This window comes from Bradysia coprophila, unplaced genomic scaffold (genome assembly GCF_014529535.1).
Source record: "Bradysia coprophila strain Holo2 unplaced genomic scaffold, BU_Bcop_v1 contig_50, whole genome shotgun sequence".
Classification (NCBI taxonomy): domain Eukaryota; kingdom Metazoa; phylum Arthropoda; class Insecta; order Diptera; family Sciaridae; genus Bradysia; species Bradysia coprophila.
In genome coordinates this window covers 1,838,732-1,855,694 of record NW_023503751.1, presented here as the reverse complement: position 1 = coordinate 1,855,694, position 16,963 = coordinate 1,838,732, and the positions used below count along the sequence as shown (strand labels likewise).

The 16,963-nt window shown below is 37.2% G+C and overlaps 1 protein-coding gene across 1 annotated transcript; it reads left to right on the top strand.

Annotated features, from left to right (window-relative positions):
- Nucleotides 1-10,030: 10,030 nt before the first annotated feature.
- On the top strand, nucleotides 10,031-12,346 carry LOC119082892 (alpha-(1,6)-fucosyltransferase-like). The gene is made up of 4 exons (XM_037192554.1): nucleotides 10,031-10,345; nucleotides 10,776-11,208; nucleotides 11,279-11,987; nucleotides 12,045-12,346. Exons 1-4 carry the CDS (start codon nucleotides 10,119-10,121, stop codon nucleotides 12,341-12,343), a joined length of 1,668 nt encoding a protein of 555 aa, XP_037048449.1. The 5' UTR covers nucleotides 10,031-10,118; the 3' UTR covers nucleotides 12,344-12,346.
- Nucleotides 12,347-16,963: the final 4,617 nt, after the last annotated feature.

The following is a 16,963-nucleotide window of genomic DNA, read 5'->3' as shown; positions in this document are numbered from 1 at the left end:
GCAAAATCGGATGAGATTTGCTCGATTTATGTGCAAAAAACACTTAGGGCCGAGTAGCGGCCTTAGTCCAAGTGCCCAAATTTAAAACTTTTTTTGCCACCATTCTATTCGGCATTCAATTACCTCTCAAATAAAACAAAAATTAGCAAAATCGGATGAGATTTGCTCGATTTATGTGCAAAAAACACTTAGGGCCGAGTAGCGGCCTTAGTCCAAGGGCCCAAATTTAAAACTTTTTTTGCCACCATTCTATTCGGCATTCAATTATCTCTCAAATGAAACAAAAACTTTTTATTTTATTTATTTGAAAATGACTGGAAAATATTTACAAGTTTACAAATTTGTCATCAAAAATATTGCACCCGCCCACAGTGTTCCAAAACGTTACTGCCACATTCATAAATCTATTTTTGACATCAGTACGTCACTTTGCGACCTCTTTATGCACTCAATTACCCTACAGTAACAGTAGACTTTCGAAAAACCAAGACAATTTTTTCTTGGTTTTTTGGGTTTTGGAGCCCATTTTCCCCTTGAGGGTTTTGTAAATTTTCCCTGTTAAATATAAAAATACTAAGGACGTTGCAACTTGCATTGAGACACCTCAAGCATATTCCTTATGGTGATTTATTTCAGCACCCGTTTGATGTGATATTACAACACTCAAAGCAGTGTTGATATGGAATTTGTATGAGTTGTTACAGCATTCGTTTAAGAAAATGCAAAGCAATGTGATCGATCAAATTTGAAGAGTGATTGTTTACAATGAAAATTATGATTTTTTGTGCTCTTGTCTATTTCAATTCTCGGTTGGCACAAAGCATGATGTGTTACACGTATTGTAATGAGATTTTTTCAGCACACGACCCAATTTTCCTTACTCGCTCCGCTCGTCTACTTGGGTCTAGTGCTGAAAAAATCAACATTACAATACTTGTAACACAACATACTATTACATGATAAAAAGATGAAAAGTAGAGTTTTCGTGTGAATTTTGTTGATCAGAGACGTAGCCGAAGTCTTAACACACGAAAACGAGACTTTTCATTGTTATCCCGAGTTATATAATGGATTTTACATGCTGAGGGCGTCGAAAGAAGTGCTTGAAACATGAAAAGTACGGTTTTCGACGCAAGTTGCATGTAAAATACATGAAAATTGAAAATCTATTGCACCACTGTCTATGAAATGTGTGCCAACTAATTATTTAAGAAAAATACTTTAGCAATGTTTTTGCTTCACAAAAGAAGAAAGAATAATTATTTTATAGCGATACGCTCGCTGTTCAGCCTTTCTTGAAAGGTTTAAATTACAAAATTAATCTTCGCAAAACGAATGAGGATGAGTGAAATTTAGTAACTGAAAGTGTTTTCATAACACAGAATTTGTATTTAATTTGTGCTTAAATCTCGGTTTAAATACTAATTATACTAGTTGACTAATTTAACTGGAAAACTCTGGATCTTTTATTAAAAATTTATCGAATGACAAAAAAATAATCCACAATCAGAATTCCAATTAATATTGCATTGACTCAATTATTAATTAGAACTCATTCCCAATCACGCATAATAAAACACATAACTATGTGGAACAAGTTTGTTTTCGTTTTTTTTTTCAGTTTTGTAAATTTTGATAAAAATCTTTATTTTTAGCCCCGTACGAAGTACAAGGGGCTAATAGGATTACGATGCCGTGTGTAATTGATGGAATTCGAAGCAGACGGTAAGGGCAAAGTGTTTGCCTATGTAGGAAGAAACATTAGGGAAGAAGAAGATCGATGATATTTATTTACTGTAGTTTTTAATTTTTGAGAAAAGATCGATGTTTTACCGGCTGCGCCATAATTGTGAGCAGTCTTTTTTGTCGCATTTAAAATAAATATTAAATTTGGTCCGTGAAAAAAAAAAAAAAAAAAAAGTTTGCCTATGTTCATAGATAACGAATCCGCAATAAAAATTTTGTCCGTCCGTCCGTCTGTCCGTCCGTCTGTCACGTCGATATCTTGAGTAAATCAAATCCGATTTCAAAATTTTTTTTTCCCTGAAATATAGTCGAAATAGTGAGGCTAAGTTCGAAGATGGGCAATTTTGGGTCGACCCCTCCCGAGCTGGGGCCCCGTAAGTGATTTAACGTTTTCCGAAGATATCTCAGGCCATTTAAAGGCTACACTTGTAAGTGATACGTCAAATGAAAGGTATTTACAATACCGATCGACAAAAAAAAAGTTTATGGAAATTGGATGACCGACTCGTGAGTTAGACCCCTTGGTGTGAACTAGGTACAGGGCGGCAACCCGTTTTTGCTTGTAGGTTGCAGAGATGAGTCGGTTATCCGAAAAACCGAAAATTTCGGTTCGGTATGTACCGAACCGAAGGTTTCGGTTCGGTCTATACCGAACCGACATTTCGGTTCGGTCTGTACCGAACCTAAACTTCGGTTCGGTCTGTACCGAACCGAAATTTTCGGTTCGGTATAGACCGAACCGAAACTTTTGCACGATTTAATAATACCAAATTCCTCAAAAGCAACTCTATTCAATTATTCTTGAATTGACATACAATAAAAACCATATTATTTATCGAATTGAGTTGATTTTGAGGAATTTGGTATTATTAAATCGTGCAAAAGTTTCGGTTCGGTCTATACCGAACCGAAAATTTCGGTTCGGTACAGACAGAACCGAAGTTTAGGTTCGGTACAGACCGAACCGAAATGTCGGTTCGGTATAGACGGAACCGAAACCTTCGGTTCGGTACATACCGAACCGAAATTTTCGGTTTTTCGGATAACCGACTCATCTCTGGTAGGTTGGCCAAATTTGAACGGATTTCGATGGATTTTGCTTTATTAGATAGGTATTGACCGTACCAATCAGGTAAAAAAAGATCATGGAATTCGGTTTACAGAAGCGTGAGCTAGGTCTCTTGGAGTGAGCTTATATGTGGCTACTCGGCCGTACAGTGAACGTGGTGTTTTTTGTTAATATATCGAGTAAACTTTGACCGAATTTCATGAATTTTTTTTTGTTTGAAAGGTATTATTGAATGTAAAGCAGCTGTACTAATTTCCACCTCCTAACAAAATGGCAGTCGGCCGCCATTTTGGATTTTTGTAAAAACAATATAAATCGGTGAAAATAATTCTTACAAAGTTATTGATCAGTGGGAAGTGATTGGTTATGTGTGTGTGGTGTTTCAAGGATCGCAAATATGTATATCTATATATAAATATATACAGCTATATTGAGCTATATAACGGTGTAGATAGTTCTTTTGAGCTATATACTAGCATATTTATTAGTAAAATGTTTATTTATAGGTAAATATAGGTTAATATAGAACTGAGGAAATTTTAGGTCAATTTGAAATTTGTGTTACGTTTGAAAGAAACATCGTACGGGGCTTCGTAATTGCGCTATGCGCAATTTTTAAGACGTACAAATTTCATAAGAATTTTAGGTTAGTAGGTTTAGGGTAAGAGTAGGGCGACCGGCGAACTAGGGTCGCGTACGCAATAGATGTACGGGTTCGTACGGGGCTCAGTCGCAGCGAACGCTCCGACTGTTCTGACGGCTCGTTTTATTATTTCTTATGCATTTTGTCCTCATCGAAATTCGAACTGTACGCATTCGGTAAAGCGCGGACTAACGATATATAACATTAGTCTTTAAAAAGATCAAAACAGAGAGTACAAAAAACGAGCCATCAGAACAGTCGGAGCGTTTGCTGCGACTGAGCCCCGTACAAACCCGTATATCTATTGCGTACGTGACCCTAGTGCGTCTGTCACCCTACTTTGACCGTAAGCCTATTGCGCCGGTTAATGTAGTTAAAGTAAAATTATTATGTAATGTGTACATCTTAGAAATTGCGCATAGCGCAATTACGAAGCCCCTTTCAAATCAAACAAAAATTTCAAATCGCCCTAAAATTTTAATTTATTGAGTATAAATACACAAAGGGTCTAGTATCGGCCTCAGTCCGAGGACCCAAATTTAAAAATTTTTTCAACTACATTCTATTCGGCCTTTGATTACCTTCCAAATGAAACAAAAATTACGAAAAACGGATGAAATTTGCTCGAGTTATATGTAAAATACACATAGGGCCCTAGTAGCGGCTTAGTCCAAGGACCCAAATTTAATGTTTTTTCAACAACATTCTATTCAGCCTTCGATTACCTTCTAAATCAAACAAAAATTACGAAAGACGGATGAAATTTACTCGAGTTATATGTAAAATACACATGGGGCCCTAGTAGCGGCCTTAGGCCAAGGACCCAATTTTTTTTTTCAACAACATTCTATTCGGCCTTCGACTACCTTCCAAATCAAACAAAAATTACGAAAAACGAATGAAATTTACTCGAGTTCTATGTAAAATACACATAGGGCCCTAGTAGCATTTCACTTCTAAGGCCCTAACTCACGGTCCACTCACCCGATTTAAAAAAACTTTTTTTCCTGGATTGGTATTGACAATACCTATCATTTGCCATGTCATTTACATTTCCATCGTTTGTTTTGCCATAAATATCACCAAAAGACCTTAAATCACTTAGGTGGCCCTAACTCACGAAGGGCCGACCCGAATATGCCCATCTTCGAACTTAGCCTCACTATTTCGACTATCTTTCAGGGGGAAAAAAAAAAATTTTAATCGGATTTGATTTACTCAAGATATCGACGTGACGGACAGACGAACAGACGGACAGAAGGACAGACGGACAGAAGGACAGACGGACAGACAAAATTTTTATTGCGGATTCGTCATCTATGAACATAGGCAAACACTTTGCCCTTACCGTCTGCTTCGAATTCCATCAATTACACACGGCATCGTAATCCTATAAGCCCCTTTGTACTTCGTACGGGGCTGAAAACGAAACAGAAAATAAAATAAATAACGAATAAATGCAAATAAAATAAAATGTTCCATCGAGAACATCGGAATACACCATATAGTCTTTTATATGTAATATTGAAAATGGTACAGTGTATAGCGTACAAAACAGAAGTAAAATGCATTCAGCAATAATTTTTAAGTCCGCATATTGTAGAGAAATTCCATTGAGACACAGCCTCTATTGCCACAAGTTAAGACATCCAGGATATTATTACACGAATTTCAACAAAATTTCTCTACTTATTATTTCTCATTATTTCATACAATAGAAAAAGTAACAAAATTAAGTCAGCAGATGACACACGTTTAGAATTTCAACAATATCATTCCCTCATTCCAAAGAATGATAAGAAATATATAAAAGTCTTCGAATAATCTCGAAAACATAAATCAGAAAAACAATAAAAGAAATAGACAAAAAGAACGATTAGGTAACCACTTAACCACGAATTAGCATAAAAGCAATAATCGTAAATCATGAAGAAAACACTCTACCTCACCCTTCGTAAATATACATATCAACTCATCGATATGCATACGAAGAAAATTCCAAAAGAAAATCGCCTCTATATAGCCTATATGTTATCTAAAACTTACGGGTGTTACCTCCATCCACCATATGTCGCACAAATATCGACACATGTGAAGGACACCTTTTCTGGTTAAAACCAATTAAAACCACTTAAAACCACTTACGCGAAGGAAAGGTATGCCACCCTCGTTGGTATGAGGACGCACCCGGCTTCACGTCTCACCACCTCCTCGTTATAAAAGCAGTAGTTCGCGACAGCGAAAGAGTCAGTTCTTGTCATACAGTCTTAGAGTAAACTCAATTCTTGTTCTTTTAAGTGTGGAATCAAGTCTTTGTATATTTGAGAGTGAAGTGATAATTCTCTTTATTTAATAAAGAAATTAATAATCGAGAGAAATCGAGATTAAGTTTGAATAAAATAATATTAAATTAAATTAGATCCTTCGAGGAGACAGTATATATATTGTGAGCTTCAATTATATTAAATACGTGTCAATATATTTATTTGGTAATAAAGTGTTGTGATAAAATTGAGTGAGTATTGACTTAGAAAACGTTGTGCCGAAGCCCAACATCCGCCATCCCTGCAACAGCACCCACGTCGAGCGCTACAATATGGTCACTCTAAAGTCTAAACAGCGACAACCCCTCTTTTTATTCCTTTTATTTATGCCGCACTTTATACAGATACAACGACTTAGATTAACAATAAAAAATCAAAAGAAGCATATGTGGAAATAAATATTACGTATCGAAGATGCACAGTGGAAGAATAAGGTTGATTTGAAAATATTTCTTCGCGCACTTTGAATAAATTACCAGAATATGCGTGTTCGTTTTAATCTACGGGCTAGAGAACTGCACCGTTCGGCGAATCACATCTCATAAACGTTCCGAAGTCAGAAGTCGTGTGCAATGGTATCTGTTTCATTTGGATGATTTTAGGCAATTTCAATTCCAAAAATTCTTAAAATCAAATATACCAGTCAAAAAAAAACGTGAATTTGCTTCAGATGTTGAACAAAGTATTGTTAAGAAAATTGTTGAAAATTATGTCCTGAAAGAAGGGAATTAAAACGGTAGAAAGTCGAATCATCTGCCACTATGTGACGCAAACCTTTTTTTTTGGTAGAATTTTATTTCTAAAACTTTTTGGGTCAAATTTCACAATTTTTACCGTACAGGCGCAGAATACATAACCTACAACGATATCAATTATTTTGGAAGTATACACCGGGACTTGCGTCACTTTTCACTCTTTTAAGGGGTTTTGACTGATGAACATGAAAGACAAACGTCATATTTACACCTTCACTAAACAAATATTGAATGTGTATGTCTCTCTGTGTGCTTAGCTTACCTATCTATCCAAAATGCAAAGCGAACGAGTCTGCACGGAAAATCCTGATATGCGTGTGAGAGCTATAAGTGGACTTAGCACCCCCATTTTTGGCATATAGCTGTGTAATGTATATTGCGAAGACTTCAGTTAAAATAGCTGTGTAATTTATATTATAGCTGTGAGCCACATTTCAAATCTATCACGAGAAATAAAAATTTTTTCCCAAACTTTCATGAATTTTGCGGTCACCCATCTAAGTACTAACCGCGCCGATTGATGCTTAACCTGAGAATCCGACCGTCATCTATGCTGCTGATATGCTAATTTTGCTTGTGCTTTAACACGTTCTTATTTCGAAGCGTTGCTACGGCAATATAAATCCTGCAGCTTTATTATGCGGCACACAGCCTAATTCAAGTGTGTAGTTTTTATATTTCACTTTTGTGAGTTGTCACTACAAGGATTGTTCTAGGTTCTGAAAAAAAAGTGAATTGAAACCGCGTGAAGAATCACGAATTCAATTATTTTCTGTGAAATGACGAGTTTGGTTTTTACGATTTGGCTAATTAACTAATTCGTTTCTAATGCAGTGAAATTTGTGATATTCTCATTCGTCTGTGTTTCTACGGATTCTGACTATATTAAAAAGGTATTACTGTAATCTGATCATCAAGCTTCATTACAATCAGCCAAGATATTTTAGAACAGTTTTTGTTTGACTTGAATGCATGGTCCCATACATTTTCTCATATGCAGCACACAGCTATATTTTTAGACCCGTACGAAGTACTGGGGTCTTATAGGTTTACGCATACGTTTGTAACACGTCGAATTGGACTCCCTGAGTAAGGGGAAACCTATTGTGGTTGTCCAGAGATGCCAAATCAGCAAGAAAAAATATGTCCGTCTGTCCGTCCGTCCGTCCGTCTGTCTGTCTGCACGATAACTTGAGTAAAACGCATCCGATTTTGAAAATTCTTTTTTTTCCCGTTTGGTAATGTCAAAAGACAGGCTAAGTTCGAAGATGAGTGATTTTGGATCGACCCCTCCTGAGCTGGGGCCCAACAAGTGCTTTACGGTTTTTCGAAGATATCTCCGGACATTTAAACGTTAAACTTGTAAGTGATACGTCAAATAAAAGGTATTTACAATACCGATCGACAAAAAAAAGTTTATGGAAATCGGATGACCGACTTGTGAGTTAGACCCCTTGGTGTGAAACAGGCACAGGGCGGCAAGCAGTTTTTGCTTGTAGGCGGCCAAATTTGAACATATTTCGTTCGTTTCAGCTTTATTAGATAGGTATTGACCGTACCAATCAGGGAAAAAAAATTTATGAAACTATGTTCTCCGGAGCGTGAGCTAGGTCTCTTGGAGTGAGCTCTTATCTGGCTACTCGGCCGTACAGTGAACGTGGAGTATTTTGTCAATATCTCGAGTAAATTTTGACCGAATTTCATGAATTTTTTTTTGTTTGAAAGGTATTAACAAATGTAAAGCGTCGGTACTATTTTCGGTTTCCTAACAAAATGGCTGCCGGCGGCCATATTGGATTTTATTAAAAGTGATATAAAGTGGGAAAAATGATGCTTAGAGAGTTTCTGTTAACATGGAAATAATGTGTTAAGTGTGAGGGGTTTCAGGGATTCCATATATGGACATCTATATATACCTACATACAGCTATATTGAGCTATATACAGGCATATAGAGCTATATAATAGCATATTCCTCTGTGAAATGTTTATTTACAGTGAAATATAGGTAAATATAGCGGTATGAAAGTTGACTTCGTACGGGGCTGTCTATATTGCCTCCAGCAATTTAATTGTATATGATAACAAGGCAAAGAGTGGATAATGTAAGTGATTTAAAAGGAAGAATAGTTTTTCAGCAGAGAAGAAAATGAAGTAAGAGAAATGAAGAGTTTCACATTAAAGGCTTTTGATACGAATAGGTGTTTCGTACGGGTCGGCGTTAGCTATGTTTCATACGTCAAATATGCGTTACACAGCTATGATATAGAGTACACAGCTACAATATGCAGATCCTAGCTATAAAATGTGTCCACGGTGCATAATTTAGCTCTGTAATCCATAATATAGTTGTGTAACTCATATTGCAGGTAAATAACCAATGTTAATAGAATATGCGTTCAGTAGCTATATTTTTATAAGTTTTGCAGCTATATTATAAAAACTACAGCTATATTATAAGTTACACAGCCTTTATCAAAATTCACGGATTTTCCGTGTGAAAATTGAACAAAATATGGAGTTAGAGTTACTACTACTTTATTAGATGAATCATCATTCGTAATAATACATTATGATACCGGTGAATATGGCTAGTGTATTACACAAATGTGAGTGGAAGAATTGCATAAAAACTCAATAGCGCAGTGTGTAAGTCGAGCCTTCACATTGAATTATTGAATTGCCAGTTGTGGGTTCGAAACTCAACCGCAACACAAATAATTCGCTTCATCAAGTTGTTGTCCACAATAATGAAATCTGATTGAATCGGTTATTAGGTTGCGTCTTGGATTTAGTACCGATACCATCTCTTTCTGTTACATGTAATTGTTCGTTGGTAATGTCATTCAGTCAGTTAGGCAAAAAGTCCGTTGACGGTGTGTGTTGTCTTTAAAAAAAATTTATAAGAGAGTATTATGCGGGCCATATAGATCGATTAAAAGAGAGGATTCACTCAGTTCCGATGTATATTTTATTTTGTCGCTGTACGGTATTGTTTAAATTTACATTTAACGCAATGGAAAAGTAAGAGACACACTCATATTCTTATCACATATGCGCGGTTTTCGGCTGTCAAAATTACTTAATTAGAAGAATAATTCAAAAATTACACTTCAGGTCTATGTTGTTGTCTCGTTTTCGCTTATATGTGATAAAATAGAGTACACACTTGTCACTATCAGTCTCGGCGAGCCTCTACTTCTTCGTCACAAGTGTGTAATGTATATTATGTCTTTATTGACGTAGGACTTAACAACTCTAGATAAATAGTAATGACGTCACTATGACAGAATTAATTTTCGATATATTCCCCTGAAAAACATCATTTATTGTTGATATATTCACGCGCATGCAATAAAATAAGTAATAACAGAATTCACCACAGACGTGCGAAAACAATTGAATAAACAAGAGAATTCAGCTAAAAGTTGATTGCATTAAAAGGTACGAAGTTAATACTTGTACGTTCTATTTAGTGGAATGCAACACTCGAAATTTTTTTTTTAAAGTCTACAGTTTTTAACTAAATTTAATTGAAGTGATCAAACCAATTTTCTTGTGTTTTTTTATCCGTTCCCTATAATGACACCCTTTCGCCAATTTCTGGCTATGAGCTTTTTGAAGTGGGCTTTGATTATGATCCTGATGTTATGGAGCTTTTTTGTGTTTATTTATATTTCGAAATTGAATGTAGAGAATGTATTGGACTCCGATTACAAGATGACGCGACTGAATCAAGCGACAACATCTGCGGAACAATCTGAGAAAAGGAATGCCGAACTCGAGGCTTTAATTGACGAATATTTAAGGTAAATATAAAATAATACGACCATTCCTCGCCAAATGCAATTAGTCAAATACCCTGAAACGGTTTAGGTGACGCAAGTCCTTCAATATTTACTCACACAATATCTGATGTCGCATTCTGCTTCTCACCTTATAGCCAAGGGGGGTGTTCAACTGTTGTTGATATGTTCCTAAGTCCCAAAAAAATGTTTTAAAATTGTGTAGACTGCATTCACTACCATTACATATCTCAATAGCTGAATGGCTAGAGGCAACGTACTCCAAGCATGAGTCGTATTCTACGTGCGTCTAGAAGTGCGTTTTTAGAGGTGTCGCTGATAATTCAGTTCGTCCTAGAGACAAAATGCAAAATATAGAGAAAAAGAGAGACCCCTCGAACGTCAACCAAATGACCCAAATGACGCAGTTGCAGATTTTTTTTTATTACTGTAGCGACAAATCAATACGGCCTGAACAAAAATGGAAACTTATCGATGTCATCGAGAGCAAGCTTGTGCCATATGCTGCATTACGGAACAAAATCATCGAGCCTTCCGTCGAATACGAGAAACTACGTCGACGCGTCCAGAGCAACACACAAGAGATGTGGAACTATGTGAATAGCGAAATGATCGAATTGAAAAAAATTGGTAACCCTGGGAGTGCAAATTTTTCGGTGCAGATTGATGCAATTATAAATGCGGCAGCTGAACAAAAGAACTCATTGCTGCATGACTTGGACCAATTGGCCGAAGTGGATGGCTATGAAGCCTGGAGATTGAAAGAAGCCGCAGAATTGAGTGATTTGATGCAGAGGCGATTACATCATCTACAAAATCCAGAAGACTGCGGCAAAGCACGAAAGCTAATGTGTCCTTTGGAAGTGGTTAGTAGAATGAAACTTTAAAATTTTTCGTGGCGGCTTTTATTTAAAAAATATTTGTCTCTGTCGACAGGATTGTGGTTATGGCTGCGAACTCCATCACGTCGTATACTGCCTAATAATGGCCTACGCGACCGAACGAACTCTGCCGATATCCGATACATGTCTCACATCTGAGGGAGCATCATACGGCACATGGTCTAACGACATACAAAATATACAAGTGGTCGATATTCCACGGATGGATAATCTGATTCCACAAACACCTTTCCTTCCACAGGTGATACCAGAAGATCTTGCACCACGTTTAACGCGTTTGCACGGCGATCCATTTGTATGGTGGGTGGGACAGTTTCTAAAGTATTTGCTTCGGATGCAGCCGCAAACTCACAATATGGTGGACGGTCACCGTCAAAAATTGGGTTTTACGAAACCAATCGTTGGAGTACACGTTCGTCGAACGGATAAACTTACGCAAGTGAAATCGCACAACGTGGAAGAGTATATGATTTGGGTGGAAGACTACTTCAACAGGTTGGAAATGTCTCAACCTGTGGTTAAGAGACGTGTTTTTCTGGCCACAGACGATCCGAAAGTTATTGAAGAAGCTCGCAAGAAATATCCAAAGTATGACATTATCGGCGATCCTGATGTGGCTCGCACAGCGGCTGTTTCGACTAGATACTCCAACTCGTCATTGAATGGCATTATCTCAGATACTCACTTACTGTCAATGTGTGATTATGTAGTCTGTACATTCAGTTCACAGGTTTGTCGTATGGGTAAGTGCAGATTTTTCTCCAATTTCTGCTTTGTTAAAAGTTGCACTCTCTATTCAGCTTACGAATTTATGCAAACGATGTATCCGGACGCTTCAAATCGATTCAAATCGGTGGACACAATTTACTTTTTCTATGGAACGATTCATAATCGAGAAGCGGTTATTTCGCATCGAGCAAAAAACACAATCGAACTTTCCATGAACGTAAGCGATACGCTGAAAATATTCCATAATCTTGGCAACGGATTTTCTAAAGGAAAATCTCTACAGACAAATCAGACCGGCATATTTCCGTCATTTAAAGTTGTCAGTACGGTTGAAACGGCTGACTTTCCAAAATATATGAATATCAACTAGAAACAACTGATGTTGTGTGTTTGTGTATTTAAAAGCATTACTCATGGTATAGAGATGAAGAAAAAGTTCCTGTCAACTTTGTAAAACATTCATAAAACGCCGAACACCTCATATGTATATTTTAAAGAGTTTTCCTGACTCCTAAAAGGCGCTAAAGAAGACGAGACGCATCTCCCACATTTGTTACAGTTGATTTTTTTGGTTCTGAACACATTTGGCAGTTTTTTAAGAGTTATAAAAGTCATCGATGTTACCAGTAGTCAAGTAAGTGTTTCCAGTTTATATGATATTTTGACGTAAAATTTGAAACACCTTAGCGAATTCAAACTTTGCGCCAAAATATCATAGACTGGGAATCACCTAATTGACTGGGAACATCGATGACCGTGCTGATCCAATCATTCAAGCATGGTTGCTATACTCTGCGGGCTCATAGTCGTCACATGCACAAGAAGTAAGGTTGTGTGAGTGGCAAAAAGCATGTGGCAACACCACAGCCACAAATATACGTAGAAACTTCAAATAATGAAAAAGCATTGCTGGAAATTTTTAGATTTAGATTGGATTTGCTCCATCTATTCTAAATAAAAGCTGCAATCAATTGTTAAAAACTATGTCCTGAACGAATGGAATTAAAACGGTAGAGAGTCGAATCATCCGCCACAATGTGACGCAAATTTTATTTTTAAAACATTTTGGGTAAAATTGTTGTTTTTACAATTTTTGCATACAGGTGCAGAATGCGTAACCTACAACGATATCAATTATTTTGGAAGTATACACAGGGACTTGCGTCACTTTTCACTCTTTTAAGGGGTTTTGACTGATTAACATGAAAGACTAACGTCATATTCACCTGCACTAAATAAATATTAAATGTGTATGGCTTTGTGTGCTTAGCTTACCTATATATCCAAAATGCAAAGCGAACGAGTCTTAAAATTGAAAAAAATATGGCAATGCCATGTTTTCGAGAGTTTTAGAGTTACTACTACTTTATTAGATGAATCATCATTCGTAATAATACATTATGATACCGGTGAATATGGCTAGTGTATTACACAAATGTGAGTGGAAGAAGTGCGTAACAACTCAATAGCGCAGTGTGTAAGTCGAGACTTCACAATGAATTATTGAATTGCCAGTTGTGGGTTCAAAACTCAACCACAACACAAATAATTCGCTTCATCAGGTTGTTTTGCACAATAATGAAATCTGATTGAATTTAGTACCGATAACATCTCTTTCTTTTACATGTAATTGTTCGTTGGTAATGTCATTCAGTCAGTTAGGCAAAAAGTCCGTTGACGGTGTGTTGTCTTAAAAAAAAATTTATAAGATAGTATTATGCGGGCCATATAGATCGATTAAAAGAGAGGATTCACTCAGTTCCGATGTATATTTTATTTTGTCGCTGTACGGTATTGTTTAAATTTACATTTAAGTAAGAGACACACCCATATTCTTATGTCTTTGTTTACGTAGCGACTCAATGGCGTAATGGTTAGCACGTTTGCTTTCCAATATTCGATTGTTTTGAAGGTTGAGGCATTCCAGCTTTATAGTCAAAGTAGTTTAGCTTCTCGTTTTAGTTGGTCTTCATTGTTGTCTGTATAGTTCGTTGCCAAATCGCAACGTTAAAAAGACCTGAAAGATCTTCTTCTTCTTCTTTTTCAGCCTGTTTCTATCCACTGCTGGATGTAGGCCTCTCCAACTTCTTTCCATTTCGTACGATCCATTGCCATTTGCTGCCAGTTTGTACCTGCAATATTCTTAAAATATGCTTTGCAGCAATCTGTTGTTATAGCACTGCTATAGGTACTAAGGCGCAATATTCAAAAAATCCTTCAGAGTGTAAAATACTTACAAGGCGTGGTTCGGAATTCACGTTAAGCATGTGGTCCCTAGTGTTAGGTCATTACAATACCATGTAAAAAGTACCTTCACTAGCTATAGCAGCAAATGGTAGCCGAACCTCCCGGCTGAACAATAACCATACGCTATTATTATTATTAATTTGTTTACGTAGGACTTAACAACTCTAGATAAATAGTAATGACGTCACTATGACAGAATTAATTTTCGATATATTCCCCTGAAAAACATCATTTATTGTTGATATATTCACGCGCATGCAATAAAATAAGTAATAACAGAATTCACCACTGACGTGCGAAAACAATTGAATAAACAAGAGAATTCAGCTAAAACTTGATTGCATTAAAAGGTACGACTTTAATACTTGTACGTTCTATTTAGTGGAATGCAACACTCGAAATAAATTTTTAAAGTCTACAGTTTTTAACTAAATTTAATTGAAGTGATCAAACCAATTTTCTTGTGTTCTTTTATCCGTTCCCTATAATGACACCCTTTCGCCAATTTCTGGCTATGAGCTTTTTGAAGTGGGCTTTGATTATGATCCTGATGTTATGGAGCTTTTTTGTGTTTATTTATATTTCGAAATTGAATGTAGAGAATGTATTGGACTCCGATTACAAGATGACGCGACTGAATCAAGCAAAAACATCTGCGGAACAATCTGAGAAAAGGAATGCCGAACTCGAGGCTTTAATTGACGAATATTTAAGGTAAATGTGTAGTTCTTATAGTTTTTTTTTTTGAAATATATATAAAATAATACGACCATGCCTCGCCAAATGCAATTAGTCAAATACCCTGAAACGGTTTAGGTGACGCAAGTCCTTTAATATTTACTCACACAATATCTGATGTCGCATTCTGCTTCTCACCTTATAGCCAAGGGGGGTGTTCAACTGTTGATATGTTCCAAATAAGTCTCAAAAAAATGTTTTTCGCAATTCCGGGCCATAATCATCACCTTTCCATGCATCCATTTAATGTCGTTTTGAAGGTATATATTTCACAGTGCGTTTTTGATTATTTTTTCGCACTTGGGCCTTTTCACATTTTTTTCGCACGCTACATAGCTCAGTACCTTTAAGAAAGACTAAATTTTATAAATAAAACTTTGCACAGACCAGTATTTGAACATCCAACACCAAAATTCTTCCAAACACCAAGCAACGACCATAGCCATTCGGCTACAGTTAGTTTAGTTTAGTTTAGTATGAGTGGGTGGGGCGAACCCCTGCACCTAAGCCTCCAGTGGGCCTGTTGTGCTTACCCATTTATAATTACCTACAACCTGTTTGTTATGTTGAGGTAATCGAGTATATGGTTAGGTGAAATGCTATTTCTCCACATTTGTTGCAGTGGGGGTCGTTGTGTACGCCGATTGTATGGGCGTGTTTGTTTAGGAAACAGTGACCTGTGAGGACGCAGGTGATTCTTTTGATGTTTTTCTTGCTAAGCGATAGGAAGTATTTTGACTTCTTTTGGCTAATTGAGATGTTGTTTTTAGATTGGCGGGCGTGGGTGATAGACTTCCAATGTTTCGTGAAAGCTTTTTTTTCCATTCTAGGTTTACTTTTTTGAAATAAGATGGTGGAGCTTTTAGTCGAGGCTCTGGCCCTAGAGGGAGCTTTTCTGCGCCTGCTCTTGCAAGCTCGTCGGCCAGTTCGTTACCTTCAATATTACTGTGTCCTGGTACCCATAATATGGTTACTGTGTTGGTTGAGGCGAGTCTTTGGATGGTATCGTAGCAATTCAACACCAGAGCCGATTGGAATTTAAAGGCACTGATAGCGTCAATTGAGCTTTGGCTGTCCGAACAGATGCAGATTTTTGATCGTGGGTGTTTCTGATCAGGAGTTTCCTGCCACAGCTAAGGATGCCATAGATTTCGGATTGGAATATTGTGGCCGTTCTCCCCAGTGGGAATGAGTGAGATTCTTCCGTTTCTCGGCAGTATATGCCTGCACCAGCGAGGTTGGTTTTTCTGGATCCGTCTGAGAACCAAGTGAAATTGCTGTCGTTGTCGATAGCCTTATTTACTAACCAATCATTCCTAGATGGGAATTTGGTTGTAAATTGTTTGTCGAATCGGTAGGTTGGGGTGATGGTATCAACTGGCATGCCAATTTCTGGATTCTCGGATTTCATTTTGGTCCACAGGCTGGCGTGACCATAGTTAGCTTTGATTAATTGTGAGGATTGGTGCAATCTCAGGCAGGTGGCTCTGGCTGCTGATTCTATGTAGATGTGCAATGGTTCGATATTGAGCATTGCCTCTAAGGCTGCTGTTGGGGTGGTTTTCATCGCACCTGTGATGCTAATCAGAGCAAGTCTTTGGATTTTAGCTAATTGTTTTTGGACTGATTTTATGTGGCAACGCGGCCACCAAATGAACGAGGCAAATGCTATTCTTGGACGTACTATCGCGGCATAAATCCAGTGTGAGACTTTAGGTTTGAGACCCCAGTTTTTACCGATAGCGCTACGGCACATTCACAGGGTTGACAGACCTTTTTGGAGGCAGAGTGAGGAATGAAGCTGAGCTTATTGTCTAAGGTTATGCCTAGAATTTTTGCCGAAGTGGATAATTCGATTGCTTTACCGAAGATTCTTCTTCTTCTTCTTCTTTTTCAGCCTGTTTCTATCCACTGCTGGATGTAGGCCTCTCCAACTTCTTTCCATTTCGTACGATCCATTGCCATTTGCTGCCAGTTTGTACCTGCAATATTCTTAATTCCGTTT